The sequence below is a fragment of the Ictalurus punctatus genome, chromosome 26 (assembly GCF_001660625.3).
Source record: "Ictalurus punctatus breed USDA103 chromosome 26, Coco_2.0, whole genome shotgun sequence".
Classification (NCBI taxonomy): domain Eukaryota; kingdom Metazoa; phylum Chordata; class Actinopteri; order Siluriformes; family Ictaluridae; genus Ictalurus; species Ictalurus punctatus.
Genome location: NC_030441.2, coordinates 1,157,479 through 1,178,108, shown reverse-complemented (window position 1 = coordinate 1,178,108; position 20,630 = coordinate 1,157,479). Strand labels below are relative to the sequence as shown.

Here is a 20,630-nt window from a genome sequence, read left to right as displayed (position 1 = left end):
TTAAGAGAAAAAAAGGAAAACAAATATATAACCCCAATTCCAAATAAAAAACTTGGGACACTGTGTAAAGTGTAAATAAAAACAGAATACAGCGATTTGCAAATCTCATAAACCCATATTTTATTCACAATAGAACATAGAAAATATATCAACTGTTTAAACTGAGCAAATGTACCATTTTAAGAAATAAAAAAAAAAGGTAATTTTGAATTTGATGGCCACAACACGTCTCAAAAAAGTTGGGACGGGGCAACAAACGGCTGGAAAAGTAAGTGTTACTAAAAAAGAAACAGCTGGAGGTTAATTGGGATCAGGTCAGTGAGATGATTGGGTATAAAAAGAGGATCTTAGAGAGGCGGAGTCTTTCAGATGAAAAGATGGGATGGAATCTGGACGGAAGCAGATGTTGCTCTAAAACCTGTATATACCTTTCAGCATTGTTGGTGCCTTTCCAGATGTGCAAGCTGCCCATTCCATAGGCACTAATGCACTGAATGAAATCAAAGAGGGAAATGAGAATAGTTGAGACATTTAGGAAATAACCAAAACAGAAAATACAGAATACTGGCTACAGAAAATATCTTATCAGATGCACTCTCTCGAGCTCATGCTGAGTAGATGAGTAATGTAATCAAAATGAATTTGACTTTTATGGATGGGGTGTTACGTCAGAAGACGTACTGTTCATGTGTGTTCTCTCACTCTCTCCCTTTTCCGCTCTCACAGATCGCTCTGCCTTAATCGGACGTGCTGACGATGTGCACAGGGGTTGGAAAGGAGATCTTTTAAAAGAGAGAAGGATGTTATGTCTGAGGAATGACTGCAGATGTTTGGTGCGACTGTGATAGTGTGGAGACAATTGATTAACAAATGTTATTTCTTATCGACCAGGGTGCATTCCACCATGACTCTGACCTGATTTAACATGAATGCATAAATAAATAAATGAATGCGCTTTGTGTCCGTTATTCATAAAGTTTATTTATCGTACTTCCACATACTCTCAATATGCTTTACATGGAAGAGGATCTCCAAGGATCATTTCACCAGGTTCAAACACATTAGCCAGTTGAGCATGTACACAAAATAACTCGAATAATTACATAGACTTTTGTTAGTTTTTTGTTTGTTTGTTTGTTTTTACAGGATATAAGGTTTAACTCTCTAAATGTCCACCTTCAGCAGAATTAATCAAACATGATAAAGGATTGTCATAAAACTAAAAGTTACCAACATGGAGAGTTGATAGAAATATTGCTCTGCAATTATATAACATATACACTAAATGATGTTCTTTTGGCCACTATTGTCTTGACTGCAAGCTCTCTCCAATGGGCCAATGCATATGCGAAACATAAAATCATAAAAACATCATCTCATTTTGCATCTTAAACACACACACCCAACCCCGAAAACACACACACCCCAAACACACAGAGGGCTGTATTCAGAGTGTTGAAATTGCTCGTTCAGAGAGAATCGCAGGCTACTTGGAAGTTACGCAAGAGTTATGCACATGGAGAGGAGCCTAAAACACAGGTTTGCGATTGTTTCCCGCATGAGGACACATTTCATGAGCTCGATTTAGTATCTCGTTAAGTTGTGCACACAATGAACTGTCGGCGCACAATTTAAAAATAAAATGCTAAATAATAGCATGCACTGGATCAAGTGCTATTCTATAAGCTGCTGAAACAAGAGTGCAGAGGTTTTTTTATTTTATAGGTTTAAAGGTGGTGGTCTAGATGCAATTGAAAAACGTCTCTGCTCAAGAAAAACCTGGCAACCTCAAAGGCATTAACGACACACAGGGGATTCGAATAATCGTAATGGCGCACACAGAGCAAGTCATAACTCGACTCTGAATAGGAGTAACTTTCCCTGCATGAATTCTGGACTCTGAATACGGCCCGTAATTCTTGTTCACATTAAATGGGACTGGAGGGGCTCTTGTTGCATACCAAATCCTACGCTGTAATCTATATGTCACATTTACACTACATCACGCAGCATTTATAAATGATAAATTATAGTTTACACCACTCTATTGGCTGAAAATCGGGATTCGTCGATGAAGTACACAAACACGCACGAACAACTACGGTGACAACATAAGGGTCACAATATTTCAGCTTTTTTTTTTTTGCTTTAAATATGGATTCAAAGGGGAACCCATTAAATAGCTTGTCCTACTTTTGTTTTTGTTTTTCTTATAGCTAGCTAGCAATGTTCCTCGACTTTTAGCGTATTCCTTAACATATCAATCGGGGGGGGTTTCCCTCCAAAATTTTGTCCTGTGTTCCCCTTTGAAAACGTCGTAGCTGGGTATCCAACTCAACATTAAAGCACAAAAATGGTGATTCCAATTATTATTGAAAAATGAATACACAAATGTCGATCGCCAGTGAAGGAAAGCCCAAACATAGTACACACATAGAAATACACACACACACACACACACACACACACACACACACACACACACACACACACACACACACACTCTGACACATTGCTAGCATTTCTTGACCTTAACAATGTTTAAATAGTTTGTTAGCATTTAATTGTGCTTATCTCTGGAAGCAGCATGAGAACAGTCCGTACGTCCTGGCTCCAAAACCTTCACCAAACGATGTTGATGTCGATGTTTCATGGATTTAACGTTTTAAACCCAAGATCTCTGCCTTCCAGTAGGTCCTTTTTAAAAAAAAAAAAAATCCTTGATAAGATCAACTAATCAGTGTTTATTCGTTTATTCATTGAAGCGTGGCTTTAAACAGATCAGGCGCTCAGATGAAGACGATGCTGTGCTTTTCTGTTTACGATTTATTTTGTGCTTTTTTTTTCTTTTTCTTTTTTAATCCAGCATGGCATCCAACTGGTCAGCGAGGTCATCGAACATGCTTCCAATATCATCAAGAATGTTGACAGTGCTTTTATTCTCCGTTTCAGAACTGGAACACAAGAGAAAGAAAAAATCAAGGTGGGATTTGAAAATATTTATTCATTTTAATTAGTATCAACTAATATTTATTAATTGTAATATTTAATGATGAATTAAAAAATACTTGTCTTCAGTCATGATCCTTTCCTCTACAACCTCCAGTGCTGCAGCTAAGGAGGCACTGGTCTCGTCCAGCCTTAGCTGGTTTATTTCTTCTTCTCCATGAATTCTGCCTTCATCCATTCTGCTGACATTTGGCGCCCTCTGTCGAATTTCATCTGCAGTTACAACGCCATCTTCTGTTGTGCTTTCGATGTCTCCTTCGATCTGCATCTGTCTGGCCACACCCACTTTCCTCCGCCTCATCAGCACCTGCTCTGATCCCTCTGTCAGCTTTGTGACCTCGCTGGAAGTTCCCATCTCTTGCCCCTTAATCACTGCTATCTCTTTCCTTTGTCTCTTTTGCTCGTCATCCTCGTTGTGTTTTTCCACCTCTCGTGGCTCTGCCTCAAAAGGGCTGGGAATGTCCACTGACAGCCCTGCCATGGAAGATCTCGGGGGTTTGACTGGGGCAGATCCGCACCCAGGGGTAGAAGGAGTTTGGGGGGTTTGGGGGCTCTGAGCGGGAGATGTCAAAGGTCGTGGGGACAAAGTCTGAGATTCTGCTGGTTTGGGGGTCGGGGTTGATGGACTGAGTATAGGATGATCCACTTGCTCGGGGAGAATGGTAGAGGAATGTGGGTGTGTGTTTAGGTCACTGGGTGGGGTAAGTGTGTGTGTTGGTAAGGGCTTAATTTTGATTGGTTTAGGAAGTGTAGGAGGAGGGCTTGGCTTTGGAGACACAGGCGGTGGAACTCTTTTGCCCTCCACTAAAGAGTCAAAACCATCAGAGAAAAAATTATGAATATATACACAAGGTATATAATCTAATTCGAAAGAATCATAAACCCGACAAAATATTTTAAAGACTAGGAATGAAAAAAATTCACATAATGAGACGTAATTTCTGCTCTTTCAGCATGTCTTTAAGGCTGGTTTAGCAATTTCTCAGGAATTATTATCCATGTCAATTTAGCAATACCTGTGCTGTGTTGGTTCTCCGGTCCTGGAAGTGGGACTCTCCTGGTTGGGGTGGGAGGCTCAGGCTTCCTGAGGCCCAGAGATGGTTTGGGGGAAACTGGAGGCTTCAGCGCTCGCCGGAAATCCTCGCTCATATCACTTTCCCGATATACATGTTCCACCTCTGATACAGGTCTTACACGAATAGCAGCATCTGTCGCATCATCCCTCTGAGTGGGCGCTATTACTTTTGGCCGTCGTCTCACAGTGCTGGTCTCGTTGAGCTGGACCCTCTCGCTGCTCGAGTCGTGAGGTGTGCGGGGCCTCCTCAAGGTTGCCGTGGCATCCACACGTGACCACTCTTCTTGAGTGAGCATGGAGCGGGGGCGGGGCTCTGGGGTTGGTCTCTCAGGGAGTGTTTCCATTGGTTCATCAGTAATTCGCAGAGATTTGGTAACTTCGCCTCGTTCGGTGCCCTCTTGCTGTGCAATGGGGATGTCGTAGTCAGTTAAGGGGCCGCTGATGGTGCGACGGCGACTCTGGATCTCTTCGTCTGAACTCAGAGAGTCATGGTTTCGTCTGAGGATGTCCGGGCTCGCCTAGAAAACAGGGCAAATACTTACTCATTATCCCTATAAACCATATGTTAACAAAAAGATGAGGGAATCTCATCAGGAACTTAAACATTAAAACAAACCTAAACTGACCAGTGTGCCTCCTATTCATATCTCTTCATTCTGAATAACGTTTTCATATTCATTACATATAATGGATATGCTGTTGTTTGATTTCATAAAAACAGTATTACCTGTAAGTAATTCCTGCTAGCTCCTTTGGCTCTGCCTCCTAATGTGGACATTTCTAGCATGGCAGCGATGTCTCGAACACTTCCTCCTAAAACCCCTGATTCAGAAGCAGGACCACAGTCGCTACGGCGGCGTTCTCGATACGTCACACTTAGAAACGAATCACAAGGCTCATCTTGGTTGATCCCGCTCTCGTTTGGCAGGTTTCCCGTGGAGATAGAGGAGCAAGAGCGCTTTGGAGGTGTTGGGGGGCGCGTCTTCCTGCGAGGTCGTGTTGTGGCAAAGGACTGGCTACGGTTTACTCCTCCTACATCCAGGGAGGATGCACTACGGTTGCCTCCACCCACCGTGGCATACTTAGTGGATGTGTCAGGGAAGGGTGGGTCTTTCCGTCTCGGTAAAGGAGGTGTGCCGTCCTCATCTTCCTCAGCTGCGCTTTCTTGGGGAAGGCAGAGCAACGGGACTGGGCGGCCTTGAGAATTCGAGCGTGGGGAGGAGCTTTTGACTTTAGTAGGGGTATGTGGTGGTGTATGGGCTGGACTATTGCATGATCCGGGCTTTTTTAGGGGAGGCGGAGCATTTGCTCGCTGTATACCACGCCCCTGGGTGGTGTGCCGTGGAGAGCCACGCCCTTCCATTCCTCGGCGCGTCCTTGGAGCAGGGGTGGATTCTGGAGCAGCTTGGCGTTTTGAAGTTGTGCTTTCGTCTGACTGCCTCGCCTTGCTGTAAGTGTCCTCCTCTTTCAGAGGCTCTCCCAGACGCTTAACGGCTAACATTAACTTCTTCTGATGTCCTGCAGGGCAAAGCAAGTCATGAAAAATATTTGGTTGCTATAGTTACGCTATTAATATGATTAAATATATTGAAGAAATACTCCAATTTAATATCTATTCTCTGCATTTGTACAGAACAGACAATCGTTTGGGCAGTTTTTACCTGTACTAAGAAAAAAACTCCTCTATCTGGAAGAGTTTCCAGTATCAGAAAAGCACTGAGCGCTGAAGACTGGTTAAAGACCGACCCTCTTCCTTGAGATCTACCTTTCTGTAGGTTTCTGTTTAAGTTGATCAAGAACGTCTCAAGGCAACGATTAAATGGTCAGGTGGCCACGATTATAGTTGGAGCTAAAGTCTTTAGGAAGGTAGATCTCCAGGAACAGGGTTGCTGACCACTGCTTTAAGCTAATAATAGTCTCTGAATTAGACTCTTCAGTACCCAGCTTGGTGATGCCGATCTCCTGCAAGTCCTCCAGGGTGATGTCACTGACAAAGTCCATGTTGTCGTAGCCATTCTGAACAAGAGTCTGATAGTACTGACTAAGTCCAATCAAGGACAACCACTCAGCTAGGCTGGTCTACAGGGACATGAAGATAAAGAGACCATGAAGACCACCCGTCTCCACAATGATAGGAAAACATGAAATGAAATGCACTCAAGAACATTTTGCTAAACGTCTTACTGGTTTCTCTTTAGGTATCCAGTCAGGAATGCTCAGTTTGACGATCTCGGACAGCATCTTTTTCCTGTGCCCAGGTTTTGTCACCCCAATTGCTACGAGATCCTGGAGTTCAAACATAATTAGGTCAAGATTTCTGTTTAAAACTCATTCAGAGTTGATGATGCCAGTTCAAAAGTTACATCTATGCTGATGCAGACAAAGGTCCATGTGAGTCACTTTTCTTGGCTCCATTTTTAGATTATTAAAATTACCTTGGAATAGCAATGATATATGAATGAGAAAAGCATTACAATAAATTTTATAGACATACTGCCAATATATTACTGTATGCATACTATAGTCCTAAGTGTAATTATCACATTAATCACTACAAATGTAACAATATGGCTTCCGCCCTCTTTATTCATTATGAATTTTAAGATATTAAAAATATTATACGGTTAAACATTATAGGGTTAAAAGCCTAAACATTTCTAATTGTTTAAGGAGAAAAAGTTAAAACATCTAATATTACTTCAGGTGGTTGCTAGGCTGTTGCTAGGTGGTTGCCATGGGGTTGCTAAGTGCTTGCTATAATGTTCCAGGTGTTGCTAGGATGTTGCGATTCTTACGGGGATTGCTAAGTCTTTGCCCGACTGTTGTTAGTGATTGCTATAGTGTTGCAAGTTTGTTCTTAGGGTGTTGCTAGGTAGTTACTACAGTATCTCATGTGGTTGCTATGTGATTGCAAGTTTGCTGTTGTGGTATTCCAGGTGGTTGCTGGGGTGTTGCTGGGTGGTTGCCAGTCTGGTGCTAGGTGGTTGACATCGGGTTGCTAGGTTGCTGCTGGTGGTTGCTATGGTGTTGCTAAGTAGTTACTGTGATATCCCAGATGATTGCTAGGTTGTTGCTATAGTATTCCAAATGGTTGTTAGGGTGTTGCTAGGTCTTCAGAGGTTGTTGCCAAGTTGTTCCTATGGTATTCCAAGTGGTTGATATGGTGTTACCATGTTGATGTCGCCATGTGGTTGCTATGAAATGCCAGGTGGTTGTTAAGTGGTTGCTGAGATGTTACGAGGTGGTTGCTATGGTGTTGTTTGGTGGTTGCTGAGGTATAGCCCTGATATACAGTACAGTATGTAGCCATGTGCAGTCTACCTCTGGTGACATCCTACTGATGGTCTGAAGGTCGTATCCAGCTGTTAGGAAGTTTGCGGTGTAAAACTGCAGCTGAGCGCTAGTAAGCCATTCAGCCACGGCCTCGGAGCTCTACAACACACACAATTTATTATCAATGTGATATACAACTTGTTGTATGCAGATGTGTTCAATTCCTTTTGCTTATCACTTTAGTTCATTTGAAAAATAGAATCTTTCATTCTTACTATCTAAACCAATATTTTGGTCACTTGCCTTGCTTTCTGTTGCAGCACTATCTTTTCTCTGTAGTAAAGGATCAACAAATGTTTTTTTCTTTTCTGGACGTGGACCACCAGGTGTACTCTGGGTAAGTTGTGAAGAACCTGCAGCACACAAGAAAATGTTATTACTACAGCCCAGGGGACTTGTACAAAATGTTGGTATTACAGAGTATCTAGTGAAGATTTTGCAAAAAAGTTGTTTTTCTGGGTAAAGTTCCTCGTATTCAGGGTCGGGTTACTCAGCTGCTTAATTCAATTTTCCGGGCTTCACATTCAGATTATTAAAATCTCCTGCGTCTAGTTCATGCCTCGGAGGTTGCCAGATTTATCAGAAGCGTCTGAGACAGGGTTTTTCCAAAATTAGCTCAAGTTAAGCTCGTGTAACTTCTGAATGGAGCTTAAGTCTGTAGTTACGTCTGAGATCTGTATACCGATGTGCACAATTTTGGTAATTAAATTTCTGAATTCAGCCTTATCGGACGCATAATTACGGAGTTTACATACATGAAGAATGAATGGAATCTGAACTGTGAACGTATATGATGAATAAGAACAGTTCCTGGTAGTGTTCTGGACCCAACTCTATGGTACCTGCACTGGGGTCCTGCTCCAGGAGATGTTCTTTCGCTTTTGCAGACTGAGACAGCACGGTGGCCAGCAACTACAACACACACACACACACACACACACACACACACAAAATCAGCCTTTTAATGAGAGAAATTGTATTTCCAGTAAAAGATTTGGAGTTTTGGAGTGTGTTTGTCGCACCTTCACCCCCTCGGCCTGTGCATGTAGCCCGGGTACGTTTACACCATGTGTGTTGAGCCCTGTGGAATGTGTTGGCGTGGTTGGGACGGGCACGGGGGAGCTTGCGAGATGAGCATTGGCGTTGTCCACCGGACCACTGACTGAAGAGCGCCCGCTGGTCAGACTCCCTGTGCTGCCAGCACCTAATGATGACAAATAAGGAACAAATAATGTGTAAGTAAACAAACTAAACAAGGCGCAGTACGCATTTTGTCTCCATTTAGCACAACTCATTCAGCATGTTGACGACTAGACTGTACACAAGTTTTCAGTCGTGTGTGCGTATGTGTGTAAACAACTCCATACCTGCTAAAGGTTTTCTCAGGACCCAGATCTCCTCGCTGGAACTGCTTTGCTGCCCACTTAATGTCGGGGAGCCATGGGGGCTGGACACAGAACCTCGGGAACCTGAAAAACACACACGCACGCAGATTTATACACATGCCAGTATACCACTGGCAAAAAGATATACAAAAAGAAAACAGGACATTATATTAGGGGGACCAAAGAAAATGTGCTTATTTTTTTAGATATTTAAAAATACATTAAACCTGAGACAAATCTATCTTTCTGTTTGCCAAATCTCGCACATTATTTTCTTCATTATTATAAAATAACACCACATAATGAATTGGCAACATCCACTCGAAACACTAACTGTCTTCGATTAAACCTGACCTCCATTTGATCAACAGGAACATACTCTTTGGCTCAGTGAGGAATGGTTTGGTCCAAAATAAAAACACTTCTCGGCAGTAGACTCGGCCTTAGAGGGCCTAAAATATCATTTGCTTGGCTTACACTTTTATCTTAAGCAAAATTATAAGTGACCCCGAAAAACACTACTAGATCTTTGTTGATCTTGAGGAAGACCAACACTGGCCATCAAAAATAACGTTTTAATAACAAATTTATTCATATGTAAGCAAATTACCTCTACAGGATCCGTGCTATAGCATATATAGACATCATTTCCTACAATCATACTCTTGTGATTACAAAATTTACATCAATTCATGTTACAAGCCCATACTGTATGTGTGTGTGTGTGTGTGTGTGTGTGTGTCTGTGTGTGTGCACTCGTGTGTGTTTGTACCTGTCTCTCTTTTCGGCCCCACTGAGCGGGAGGAGGGCGGTTCAAACGCAAATGAGCTGCAGGTGGGTGTGTTATACCCGAATGAGGTGAACAGGGGCTGATGGGAAGAGATCAGGGAGGGAGGAGGGGGCAGGGAGGTCAGGGGAAGAGAGAGAATGTGGGAGTCACCGTTCACCATGGCAACTGAGCCAATTGCCGGCGGACGGATGTGTATCTTAAGATACTGCTGAGTAGAGGGTCCTGGGCACGACGGAAATAATAACACAAATGACACCAAAACACGAGACGACACGACACGACACGACACGACAAGGGGAAGGAAAGACAAAATAAAACATGTTCAAGAAAAAAAACAGCTAACTCTAAGCACTAAACTTTACAGATCCTGACAACTTATCAAATGAAAAGAGCTTTTTGAATAGCATGCAAGGAGGAAATCAAAACATGTGTGTACTGTTACAGTAACATGACAATCATTCCAATGCAAAAGACACACTTACAACAATCAACTATAAAGATATGTAGCATTGCATGCCTCATAGAGTCATGTATGTACAGTGAAAGGTGGGGGAATGCATGGAGTTCTAATCTAAAGGATTCTTCCACACCTATTTGTCCATTTTCCAAGTCCAACAGAGCAAAAGGGATACTTTTGGTTCCAAAACTGCTTTTAATTCATTCATTTATTTTCCTTTTACATTTCCTGGTGAGGGTCTCAGTGGCAGCTGGCTGAGAAAGAGTCCAGACTTCTTTATCTCCAGCCACAGATTTCATGTCCTCCTGGGTTGTGTGGTTCCCCAGATGTTCCCAACCAATCGTGAAATATAATTTAGAGGGACATGCCTGATGAAGCACTACTAGGAGCTGATTTGAGCTTGTTATCCTTTGAATTCTGAAGATCAACTTCTTTACTCCATGTCACCCCTGGATTGTCAGGTTCATCTCCATCATAGAGAGTAAGCCCAGAAACCCTGAAGAGGAACCTCATTTTCATGTCAGTATTCAAGATCTTAATCTTTCAGTCGCTACCCAACGTTAAGGACTAAAAGTGAGGACAGGGATGTAGACTGCAAATTGACTTCCTGCTTCAGCACCACTAGACAGGCGCGCCAAATGCTGCCGCTCACCCGATCTCACACTCTCTATTTCCATCCTTCGTGAGTAATATCCCAAGATACTTCAACTCCTCCACCAGGGGCAAGGTCTCTTCTATGATCTGAAGAGAGCATGCTGCTTGCTTCTGTAAAATATCCGTGGGTGGCCTTGTGTAGATTTTCACTCCAGCAGCTTCATAGTCAGTAGTGAAAGGTAAGTGCATGTCAGAAGGAGCAAGTAACACTACCCCAGATGTCCATGCAACACTGAAATGCTAACAACAAAAACAATTTTGTCCAGTACCTTCAATTTATCCAACCCTGCTACTATGCAGTGATGAAGGTTGGCACTTAACACCAGTGACCTTTGCCACAGAGATGTACTTCAACACACCAGAGATTTCAGGCACTGCCTCCTGAAGTGAAGGCGTAACCAGTGGTATAAGGAGTTCCTTAAAATGCTCCGTCCACTGTTCAACACTAGAGGTCAACACCCCACTGTGCTTGCTTAGCAGAGCTTGTGCATGGAATCATCTCCCCTCCTGAGGCACTGAATGTTTTGCCAGAACATCTTTGGAGTCAGCAAAAAGTCCCTTTCCATGGCATTTCCAAACTTCCATTTTTTTAGGACTGCTGTAGCTGTAATCCTGTAAAACTGCCATGTGTTCTGAAGATTTGGACCAACAAACAAAAGAGAAAATGGACACTTGATGTGATACAAAAAAAAAGTTTTTTTTAAAAAAGGGGTTATTTTTATAATTAGATAATCAATTATTCAGAAACACTGTGTTCTCCGTGGGTCTTTTTGGATCTCTGCGCCCTCTTGATAAGGTTTGTTTACATTTTTTTCACTATATGTCTGGCCCGTGAATTTTAGTTTTTAACCCTATATACACACCTCAGCCCTTTTTTTTTTTTTTTTGGTTTCGTTTCATTTATGTGGGGCACACGTATCTTACTCTGATTCAGACTTGGCAAACGGACTAATACCCGAAAAAACGCACTAAACGAATTCATCCCTCTACCTGACGGTGATTGCGTGTCCGCGTGCATGATGTGACGTGTATTTCTAGATGGAATGATACCAAAAACGTGAGTGGGAGGAAAAAGGAGGATGGAAATGAAGACACGACTGGATAGAAATGGACTTTCATTATCATCTTTCCATCTCTCTCTCTCTCCTCCCGTCCGGCTGACCATTCTAATTAAAATCACTGTGAGGAAGTGTTGCACGCTCAGAGGTGGCGAGTGCACACACACACACACACACACACACACACACACACGCAAAAAAAAGCTCTATCTTATTTTCCCACACCCAGATTCGCCACTGATGATTTATTTATTTATTTTAAATAAATCTTTGGTGTTGTTTTTATATTTGGTATTATCAGCTTAATCTATGTGTGGGACACACAGGCATCTCTTCCTCTCTTACACACACACACACACACACACACACACACAAAGCACTAAGAAGTTGCGTGTAGCACATGGATGAGTTAGTTCAAACTAGGACATCAGCGTAGGTCACATGACCACAACGGTCATGTGATTACACCGTGGCACACCTGCCCTCTTGATGACCTCCACCATGTTGGAGGGGAAGTAGCCGACACGATCGTTTCCTGTGCGGTTGTCGTGGATACAGCCTTTCCAGCGGCCGTCGGAGTGCTGTTCCAGGACCTGAAAATAAAACCGCGCTTTACTACAACTAGTCATCTATACGCTAGGTACACGTTTAAAGAAGACACACATCTTAATCATAGATGTTGCCCATCCATACGAGCAAAGTTTTTATGGATAAAATTATGAATGAACTTAAAGCGAGCTGTTAGCATTACAGATGAGTGCTTGGTCAGCTTAGCCTTCGAACCATCGGAGGCTGTCAGAACTGTCTGAGCACAACATAAATAACAAAGAAAATACATACCAATAGGATGTGCTGGATCAAGTGCTATTCTATACGTATATTCTAACCGTTTTGTTCAATTAAACCAGCAAATAATGTGATAATGTGAATTAGGACTATTTGTAGCAATATATTAGACTCCCATTAGATTTATTTCAGTGCTCGCCATGTTCTCTATCTATCCGTCATCGTATTAGTGTTTTTATTTTTTCATTGTCTTGTTTTTTTTTTTATTAAACCAATGGGTGTGTAAAAACAGTGGCGTAAGTAAATCCAGCAGATGGCACTGTACTCTGTGTAAAGTCTGAAAAAGCCATGATCAAATGGTCTGCACTTATATAGCGCTTTTATCCAAAGCACTTTACACTGTGTCTCATTCACCCACACACACACACACTCACACACCAATGGTAGCACAGCTGCAATGCAAGGCGCTTGGGGTTCAGTGTCTTGCCCAAGGAAACTTCGGCATGTGGAGTCATGTGGGCTGGGAATCAAATTGCCAACCCTACGATTAGTGGACAACCTGCTGTACCACCTGAGCCACAGCGCACCACCACCCCCCCTCCCCACCAAATAAAAAGTGTCTCTTCTCTATGTGTTGCACTCTGGGTAATTACCGTGATGATGTCGCCTGTTTTGATGTTGAGGCTCGTCAGGTCATAGTTGTTGCAGTAGTCTTTGAGTGCCCTCACTTGCATAGCTGCAGAGGCATCTGTATACACACAGACACACACAGTTTTGTATATAATCGTGTGTAACCCTAACCCTAACAGCTTATACAGGGACTTGTACGCCGGACACTCTGTGCAATCTGAGGCGAATACCAGATTTAAAATGCAGAAGTAAAGAACGTTTGTCTGTAAGGAAAACGTTTCTTCGATGTGTATGGAAGGAGTCTCCAGTGTCAGTGCTTTGGGAAAGTCTGTTTAGGATGGGAAAGTCTGACGCATTTTGTTTTTAAGAAAAAGCAAATGGGCATGAATGGGTCCAGGGGGAAAGCGATGTAGTGCACCACCACATTTACTGTACATGTATCCGTACGTGTCCTCGTTTACAATAACGTACGTTTTTAAATTTCACTGAAATGCTGACTATCTCTTTTGAGTGAGCAGTGGTTTAAAAAAACGATGCTATTTGACTTACTATTCTAGTTGTCGCGCAATTGTGGTGCAGCGTACTGACTGTTCCAGTCGGATTTAGCTACATAAAGTTGTTATTTTTGCCTAGTGGTCAAAATGGGAACTGCAACAAGCAGTACAGTATCTCACAAAAGTGAGTACACTTTTGGGCATGGGAGGGTGATGTCGACATCCCTGATGTCATCATGGAGGAGTGGAAGAGGACTCCAGTGGAACCTGTGAAGCTCTGGTGAACTCCATGCCCAAGAGGGTTAAGGCAGTACTGGAAAATAATGATGCCACACAAAATATTGACACTTTGGGCCCAATTTGGACATTTTGGACATCAGCGGTTTAGACATTAATGTCTGTGTGTTGAGTTATTTTGAGGGGACGGCAAATTTACACTGTTACACAAGCTGTACACTCACTACTTTACACTGTAGCACAGTGACATTTCTTCAGTGTTGTCACATGAAAAGATGTCATCACATATTTACACACGTGAGGGGTGTACTCACTTTTGTGAGATACTGTACTTAGAGCTGCACTGGGACAGGAATCATGCTGCCCCATGCTCAGGGGAGGAGTAACACAGTTGAGCAAAGGTACATCAAGCGTGATAGCCTCATGGCTCCATTTTGTTTGATTTTGATAATGTCATTATTATTATGTCATATTGCAACAAAATCTATACTGTGCTGTATTACGACTAATATGTATAGTGGAGTGAAACCCATTCTCTCTCTCTCTCTCTCTCCGTCTCTCTCCGTCTCTCTACTTCCATACCTCTAAGCATCTGTTTAATCTCTCGGCTGGCTTGCGTCGTGGTGAACTGGTTTACGATGTCCAGTGCCGTCTGGCAGTACGTGTTCCTCACACTGGCACTAATGCCACTCTGGAAAAAAAAAAACATCACTTACATGCAATCATAAATAACTTATTTTATTATTCAATATGGCTTTTATTTTATATTTAAAATTGAAATTATTGCATTTTATTTTATTATTTCATATTTTTTTAATTTTAACTTATTTTTTATAAGTTTGCACTAATTAAATTATACATGTAAAATGACACACACACATATATATATATATATATATATATATATATATATATATATATATATTTAATTAGTGCTTTCCCATAATCACTTTTATATGCGCACACTAACTTCATTTTATATGTATTTATTATTATTATTATTATTATTATTATTATTATTATTATCCGTGTAACATAGAAAAGTTTTTACATTACACAGGTTTGTTTTTTTTGTTTGTTTCTTTACTCACGTCTAGAAGAAGGCGAACGGCATCGGTTTTTCCGCAGAGCGCAGCCTCGTGCAGCGCCGTGCCAGATTTCGTCTGCCGGTTTATGTCTATGCCAGCTTGGATTAGCAACCTGGAACAAGCGCGCACACACACACACACACACACACACACACACACACACACACACACACACACACAGAGGGCTCAGGGTTTATTCCCATATCTACTGCAAACACAGTGAGTCAACGAGTGCATTTGTGCTTGCAGCTATTGGAATGAAAACAAAGAAATTTTTCAAGAGAAATGTAAAAATAAATAAATAAATTCTAAAACGCTGTATATTTAATCAAAACGGTGTCGATTTTATGCTTCGTTGTATGTCCTGTTTAGAATCGGTCTCAAGATTCATCATTTAAATACGGGTGTAACGATATGGTTCGTACTCGTTATTTACACTATCAATGGAATCATTTCATAGCTGGGGAAAAACGTTAAGTTAGGTAAAACACACAGACTAATTTCCATTCTTATGTTCGTGTGTGCTGTTTTATAGAAGTAGTATCTGGAAAGGAGTGGAAGTTTATCCGAGACCTGGCAACCCTGCACTCCAGTGAACACTTTGCCAGAGAGCTAATGTTTCATTTTTGTTCCCTTTTAACGCACAGATTATACCGACACACACACACACACACACACACACACACACACTGTGTCATCATGTTTTCAGCACACGGTGTATCAAAAAATCATCCTGAATTCGAACATAGTGACCGTATGACGTAGCTAAAGATCGATATTCGTCCTGTGTCTTCCGTTTTGAGCCTAGGTATTCCTTTACCCCTTTCAGCAGGGCTTAGCTGAGCGTGTTTATGATTTATTTAGAGCGCTATCTTGTACAAATTAGCCAACACCCTATTTATAGAACGGCTTCGTTAGTCTCTTTATACAGTCTAGCGACGCTGATTTACTCTGACTCCGAGTTTAATTCCTTCCTTTCAATTATTCTACGTTTTCATAAGAACGTCCGTCCTCCCTCCTTCGTACGAAGTGGATTTAATACCGTTGTACTTTATTATAAAGGAGCTGCTGCGGATGCGACGCACTTTTCTGTTAGACATGGAGATGTTTTTGATCGATGTTTGTTTGTTTGCTTGTTTGTTTGTTTTTTACCACAAAGCGTAAACTCCTCTGTCCTGAAGATGTGGGAAAAAGTACTGACTGAAACTGGAGACTCCTTCCACAAATGTTGAATGATCATCAACAATTATACACGTTGTTGTTGTTACTATAGAAACGGAGGCGCATTTTAATATAAATCTACAGATGAAAATGAATCAATAGCTTCTGACCAATCAGATTTGAGAATGAAACTTTATTCCATTTGGTTGACCGGGATCAAACTTTTTCGAACGAACGAACCGTCCCTGCTAAAGTCTTGACCTTTTTACCCTTTTGTCCTCACTAAAGCCCCTAACATCTGTCTATTCTGTCACACCAGCGCAATTTTAACCATCCCTCGTGGTGTCATTATCTCCCCATAACACGATTTTAACGTTGACCGGGTACATCTGCTGTCGCACGACGATGTAAACTCGAGTTATTCAGCGCTCAGCTCTCACTTGATGATGTCGATGTGTCCGTTTTTGGCGGCCAGGTGAAGAGGGCTGATCCCGTTGGGATCCGACGGCTTCGGTTCCAACATGGCGGCGCACATATTGCTGCTCAGGAGTAGTTGCACCACCTATAACACACACACACACAGAAATCTTTTAGCTCGGCTAAGACGACCTCTTAATTACCTCTGCCTTTTGAGAAACTGACCAAGACACGTCCAAATTCGCAGGCCAAGTCCAGAGGAGTTTTTCCAGCGTGATCTCTGATGCAGGGGTTGGACTGGTGCTGCAACAGCATCTCGCTCTACGAGGAAAACACACCGTCACTAACATGGACATAAATGCAAGCGTACATCTAGTCAGTATTTACGTGAGGAAATATGTTCCTTGTAGTCAGAGTCGGGCTACAAAGGTGTTTTGTTTTGTTTTTTTCCCGCAATACAGGCGGAAATTCCATTTGTAAAAAGACTTGAACACTTTGGAGGATAGATGGCGCTATTCAGCAGCTTATCAAATAGCACTTGATCCAGCACATCGTCTTATAGTGCGTTTTATTTAGTTTTTATACAGTTAACGGTGCGCCAACCTTTAACTTCCTCTGACGACTTCCTCACTTATATTATAGAAAAATAATGTCATTCTCTTCAGACAAAACTGTGTTGTTTTATTACAAAAAGAACTGTACGTATATGTGCTCATGAGCACTCACTCCATCGTAATGGCCATGTTGAGATGAGAGGTGCAACGGAATCTGTCCCTCATCCGATTGGCTGTTGACTGACGATCCCGCCTTCAGCAGCATTTTCATCGGCTCGCATTTTCCCTGCCAGGCAGCGTAGTGCAGCGGTCGCATCCCTGACGACAAGCGCAGGAGAGGACGTGAACGTTAACGAGGCAGAACGACAAACAGACATCGTCCATTAACGTGTGTGTGAGTGTGTGTGTGTGTGTGTGTGTGTGTGTGTCTATTACTTTCACCTTTCTGATCTTTGATATCAACGACGGCTTGTGAGTCCAACAGCAGAGCTATCAGCTCCATATTACCATTCAAAGCAGCATGGTGAAGGGCCGAGAACCTGCAAAACACACACACACACACACACACACACACACACACCATGCAATTTTTTACACACACATGGAGCTGTGCTTGTACTTTTTCTCTACTCCCTAACTGACAAACTGAGCACACGACTCTGACCTACTTCCATTAGTAAGAGCTTCTCACACACACACACACACACACACACACTCTCTCACATACACACACACACACACACACACACACACACACACACTGTACTGTACATCCTTCATCCATTCATTAACCCATTAACCAACTATTACATAATAAAGAAAGTCTATTGTTACCAACCTGAAGTTGATTACTTTCCTACAACAGCACATCTCCAAACAACATTTATTTATTTTGTATCCATTTATAGCTACATTTAATCTCGTCTAACGTCACTTAAAAATCATTTTGGACGTACTTTTGCACATATTCTTCGAGAAGGGCCTTTTTTATGAACCCTACACTGCTAAACGATTTAACATTTTACATTCATAAACATCGCTGGGTTTTTATTCCTCTCTTGAAAAATGCTTACATTATAATTAGCGTTAGCATCAAAACGCTGAGCACGCTGAGCACTTCCTGTGAAGCGTTGAAGCGCTTCGTCACTTCACGCTTTTAAAATGAGGAAAGGTTTTAACGCAGGCCGATAAGTACGAGTGCGTTCGGCTACGAGCTCGGACACGCAGGTCTGATCAGTTTTCGTGATTGTTTAGAATAAAGTATAAATATAACTCGAGCGTGATCACACCGGAGACTGTTATTTATTTTTCTAAAAAAAAATTTTAAACCCTTGCCTATACATAAAGTCTTTTTAAAAAATAACCTACGGTGGGGATTTATTTATTTTGTTGTCCGCTCATCCCTAAAATCAACGCAAAGTTCTTCTGACTGATCACCTTTATAATATTCTGTATTGATGGGCATGGTGTCTTCCAGGATGACTCCGCCCCCTAAGCACGGGGCAGGGCATGAGGACTTGCTATACTTGTTACCGCATCAAAACCAATACAATAATACACGTTACGTTGTTTTTCCCCATTCATTTGTCACGCGTTTGTGTGTTTAGAACATGCGTCTGAACTTGTTTACCCGAACTTACCCGTCTGTGTCCTGAAAATTCACGTTGATCCGCTTGGCCGAACCCAGGAGCTCTGAATGACAGAGGAACAGAAACAAATTACGGCTTCGTTACTTCGTGACGCTTCCACTACGACGTTAATTGTTAATAATGAGTGTCTCGTAGCTACAGTGAAGGATCTATCAGCGCAGGATATAAACAAATACAATGTGCTGGATCAAGTGCTATTCTAATAATAAGGGTCAGACATTTTATTAACACTATTTCCAAAATAAAAATAAAAATGTCGTCTACTCAAGAAAAATCCGGAAATCTTTGAAGCATGAAACGCACGATAATCCGAGCGCGTGCGTAACTTTCGCTCCGACGTCTTCAACAGCTCATATAGTAGACCGCGAGGACGGGTCGAGGGACTCGCCAGCAGAGGGCGCTCCGCCAAATAGCTTGTTATTTTAACCATAATCGGAATGTTTTTCAGACCGGATAAATGCATACGAAGCCATTCTTTTACATCTAATTAAATTTAATCTACTTATAATCACGTTACGATTTTAGTCCTGGGGAACAAAGGTCTCGTTTCCATGGATGTTAGGGGGCAGGGGGAGAAAATTTTAAAAAAACGCCAGCGCTTGTAAAAGTGTTGATGATGAAATTTCACTGTAGGGAATCCGAAAAGCAGTAGGTAGATCTCCTTAGTAATTACACAAGCATGAAACTTGCATCATGGCTAGATATTAACACACACACACACACACACACACACACACACACACACACACACACACACACACATAACGGTTCCACTAGAGTAAAAATACCCAATGGTGCATAACAGAAATGTATTTTATAGTTAAGAACCAGATTCCGTTACCAATCGCTCTAGACTCCAGATGTGAACGCAGCATGCCAGATTCTGTGTGTGTGTATGTGTGTGTGTGTGTGTGTGTGTGTGTGTGTGTGTGTGTGTGTGTGTGCAAAATGAGATTGGTCCAGATGGCAGCTTTCTCAAAGGGAGTGTGAGACTGAAAACGAGAGGGTGTGTGTGTGTGTGTGTGTGTGTGTGTGGAGGGATGAAGATTGGAAAAATATGTAAATGCTGGAAGATATTGCGTTAAACACTGAAATAGTATTATTTGTGTGTGTGTGTGTGTGTGTGTGTGTGTGTGTGTGTGTGTGTGTGTGTGTGTGCATGCACCGTTAATAATGCTTTTCATTATATTTAACATGCTCATGAATTCAGTCCATGGCACATAAACCAGCGTTTTTCACGCTCCGTGATTCTCAGATTGATTCGTTTGTATCTAATTAACGTTCGTTAGCTAATTACGAGCTTTTTTTTATTTGTTTTTCTGTTTTCTTTTATTTAAAATTCTGAATAAAAAAGTTTAATAGCTTTACAACATGATATTTTGCATCAGTTACACTCCTACAGTTGCTTGATGATTTATCACACACACACACACACACACACACACACACACACACACACACACACAAGGTGGCTTAAAACACCTGACAAAAGATCAAACAGCAGCATTTAACATCTCTATGGTGACACAAAGTAGGCGGAGTCACTTGAACACACACATGAACACATGCACACTCAGCGTGAGGTGTTTGGGGAAAACAGTCAGACATGATAAATTATTCATATCTCTATCACTACACGCTCCTAGGAGATAGTTTCCATGGAAATGATGATGATGATGATGGGCTGCCGTACAGGATCCTGAACCGAACTCTGGGTCTGAGTGCGTGATACGAGGTGTCGATTCGTTTCCTATAACAGCGTTTCGTCTGACCGTAGTTCCGGCCGTACGTTGTCGTTTCCATAGCAACAGGGGCCGGTACGGCAGACGCCGGAGACTCCTTCCGTAAATAAA

The 20,630-nt window shown here is 42.0% G+C and overlaps 1 protein-coding gene across 1 annotated transcript in view; it reads right to left on the bottom strand.

The window, feature by feature from the left end:
- Positions 1-95: 95 nt before the first annotated feature.
- si:dkeyp-9d4.3 (caskin-1) overlaps positions 96-20,630 on the bottom strand; it is a 31,899-nt gene continuing 11,364 nt past the window's right edge. Inside the window, exons 2-22 of the mRNA XM_053676234.1 lie at positions 18,769-18,820; positions 17,570-17,667; positions 17,301-17,446; positions 16,800-16,895; positions 16,598-16,719; positions 15,000-15,108; positions 14,491-14,599; positions 13,201-13,295; positions 12,240-12,354; positions 9,575-9,814; positions 8,785-8,886; positions 8,440-8,621; positions 8,260-8,329; positions 7,661-7,770; positions 7,406-7,516; positions 6,269-6,370; positions 6,025-6,163; positions 4,812-5,602; positions 4,026-4,602; positions 3,069-3,813; positions 96-2,954 (exon numbers count right to left, since the gene is read on the bottom strand). Of these exons, the coding sequence (XP_053532209.1) occupies positions 2,858-2,954; positions 3,069-3,813; positions 4,026-4,602; positions 4,812-5,602; positions 6,025-6,163; positions 6,269-6,370; positions 7,406-7,516; positions 7,661-7,770; positions 8,260-8,329; positions 8,440-8,621; positions 8,785-8,886; positions 9,575-9,814; positions 12,240-12,354; positions 13,201-13,295; positions 14,491-14,599; positions 15,000-15,108; positions 16,598-16,719; positions 16,800-16,895; positions 17,301-17,446; positions 17,570-17,667; positions 18,769-18,820 (4,208 nt within the window). The 3' untranslated portion in view covers positions 96-2,857. The remainder of the gene's footprint in view (positions 2,955-3,068; positions 3,814-4,025; positions 4,603-4,811; positions 5,603-6,024; positions 6,164-6,268; positions 6,371-7,405; positions 7,517-7,660; positions 7,771-8,259; positions 8,330-8,439; positions 8,622-8,784; positions 8,887-9,574; positions 9,815-12,239; positions 12,355-13,200; positions 13,296-14,490; positions 14,600-14,999; positions 15,109-16,597; positions 16,720-16,799; positions 16,896-17,300; positions 17,447-17,569; positions 17,668-18,768; positions 18,821-20,630) is intronic.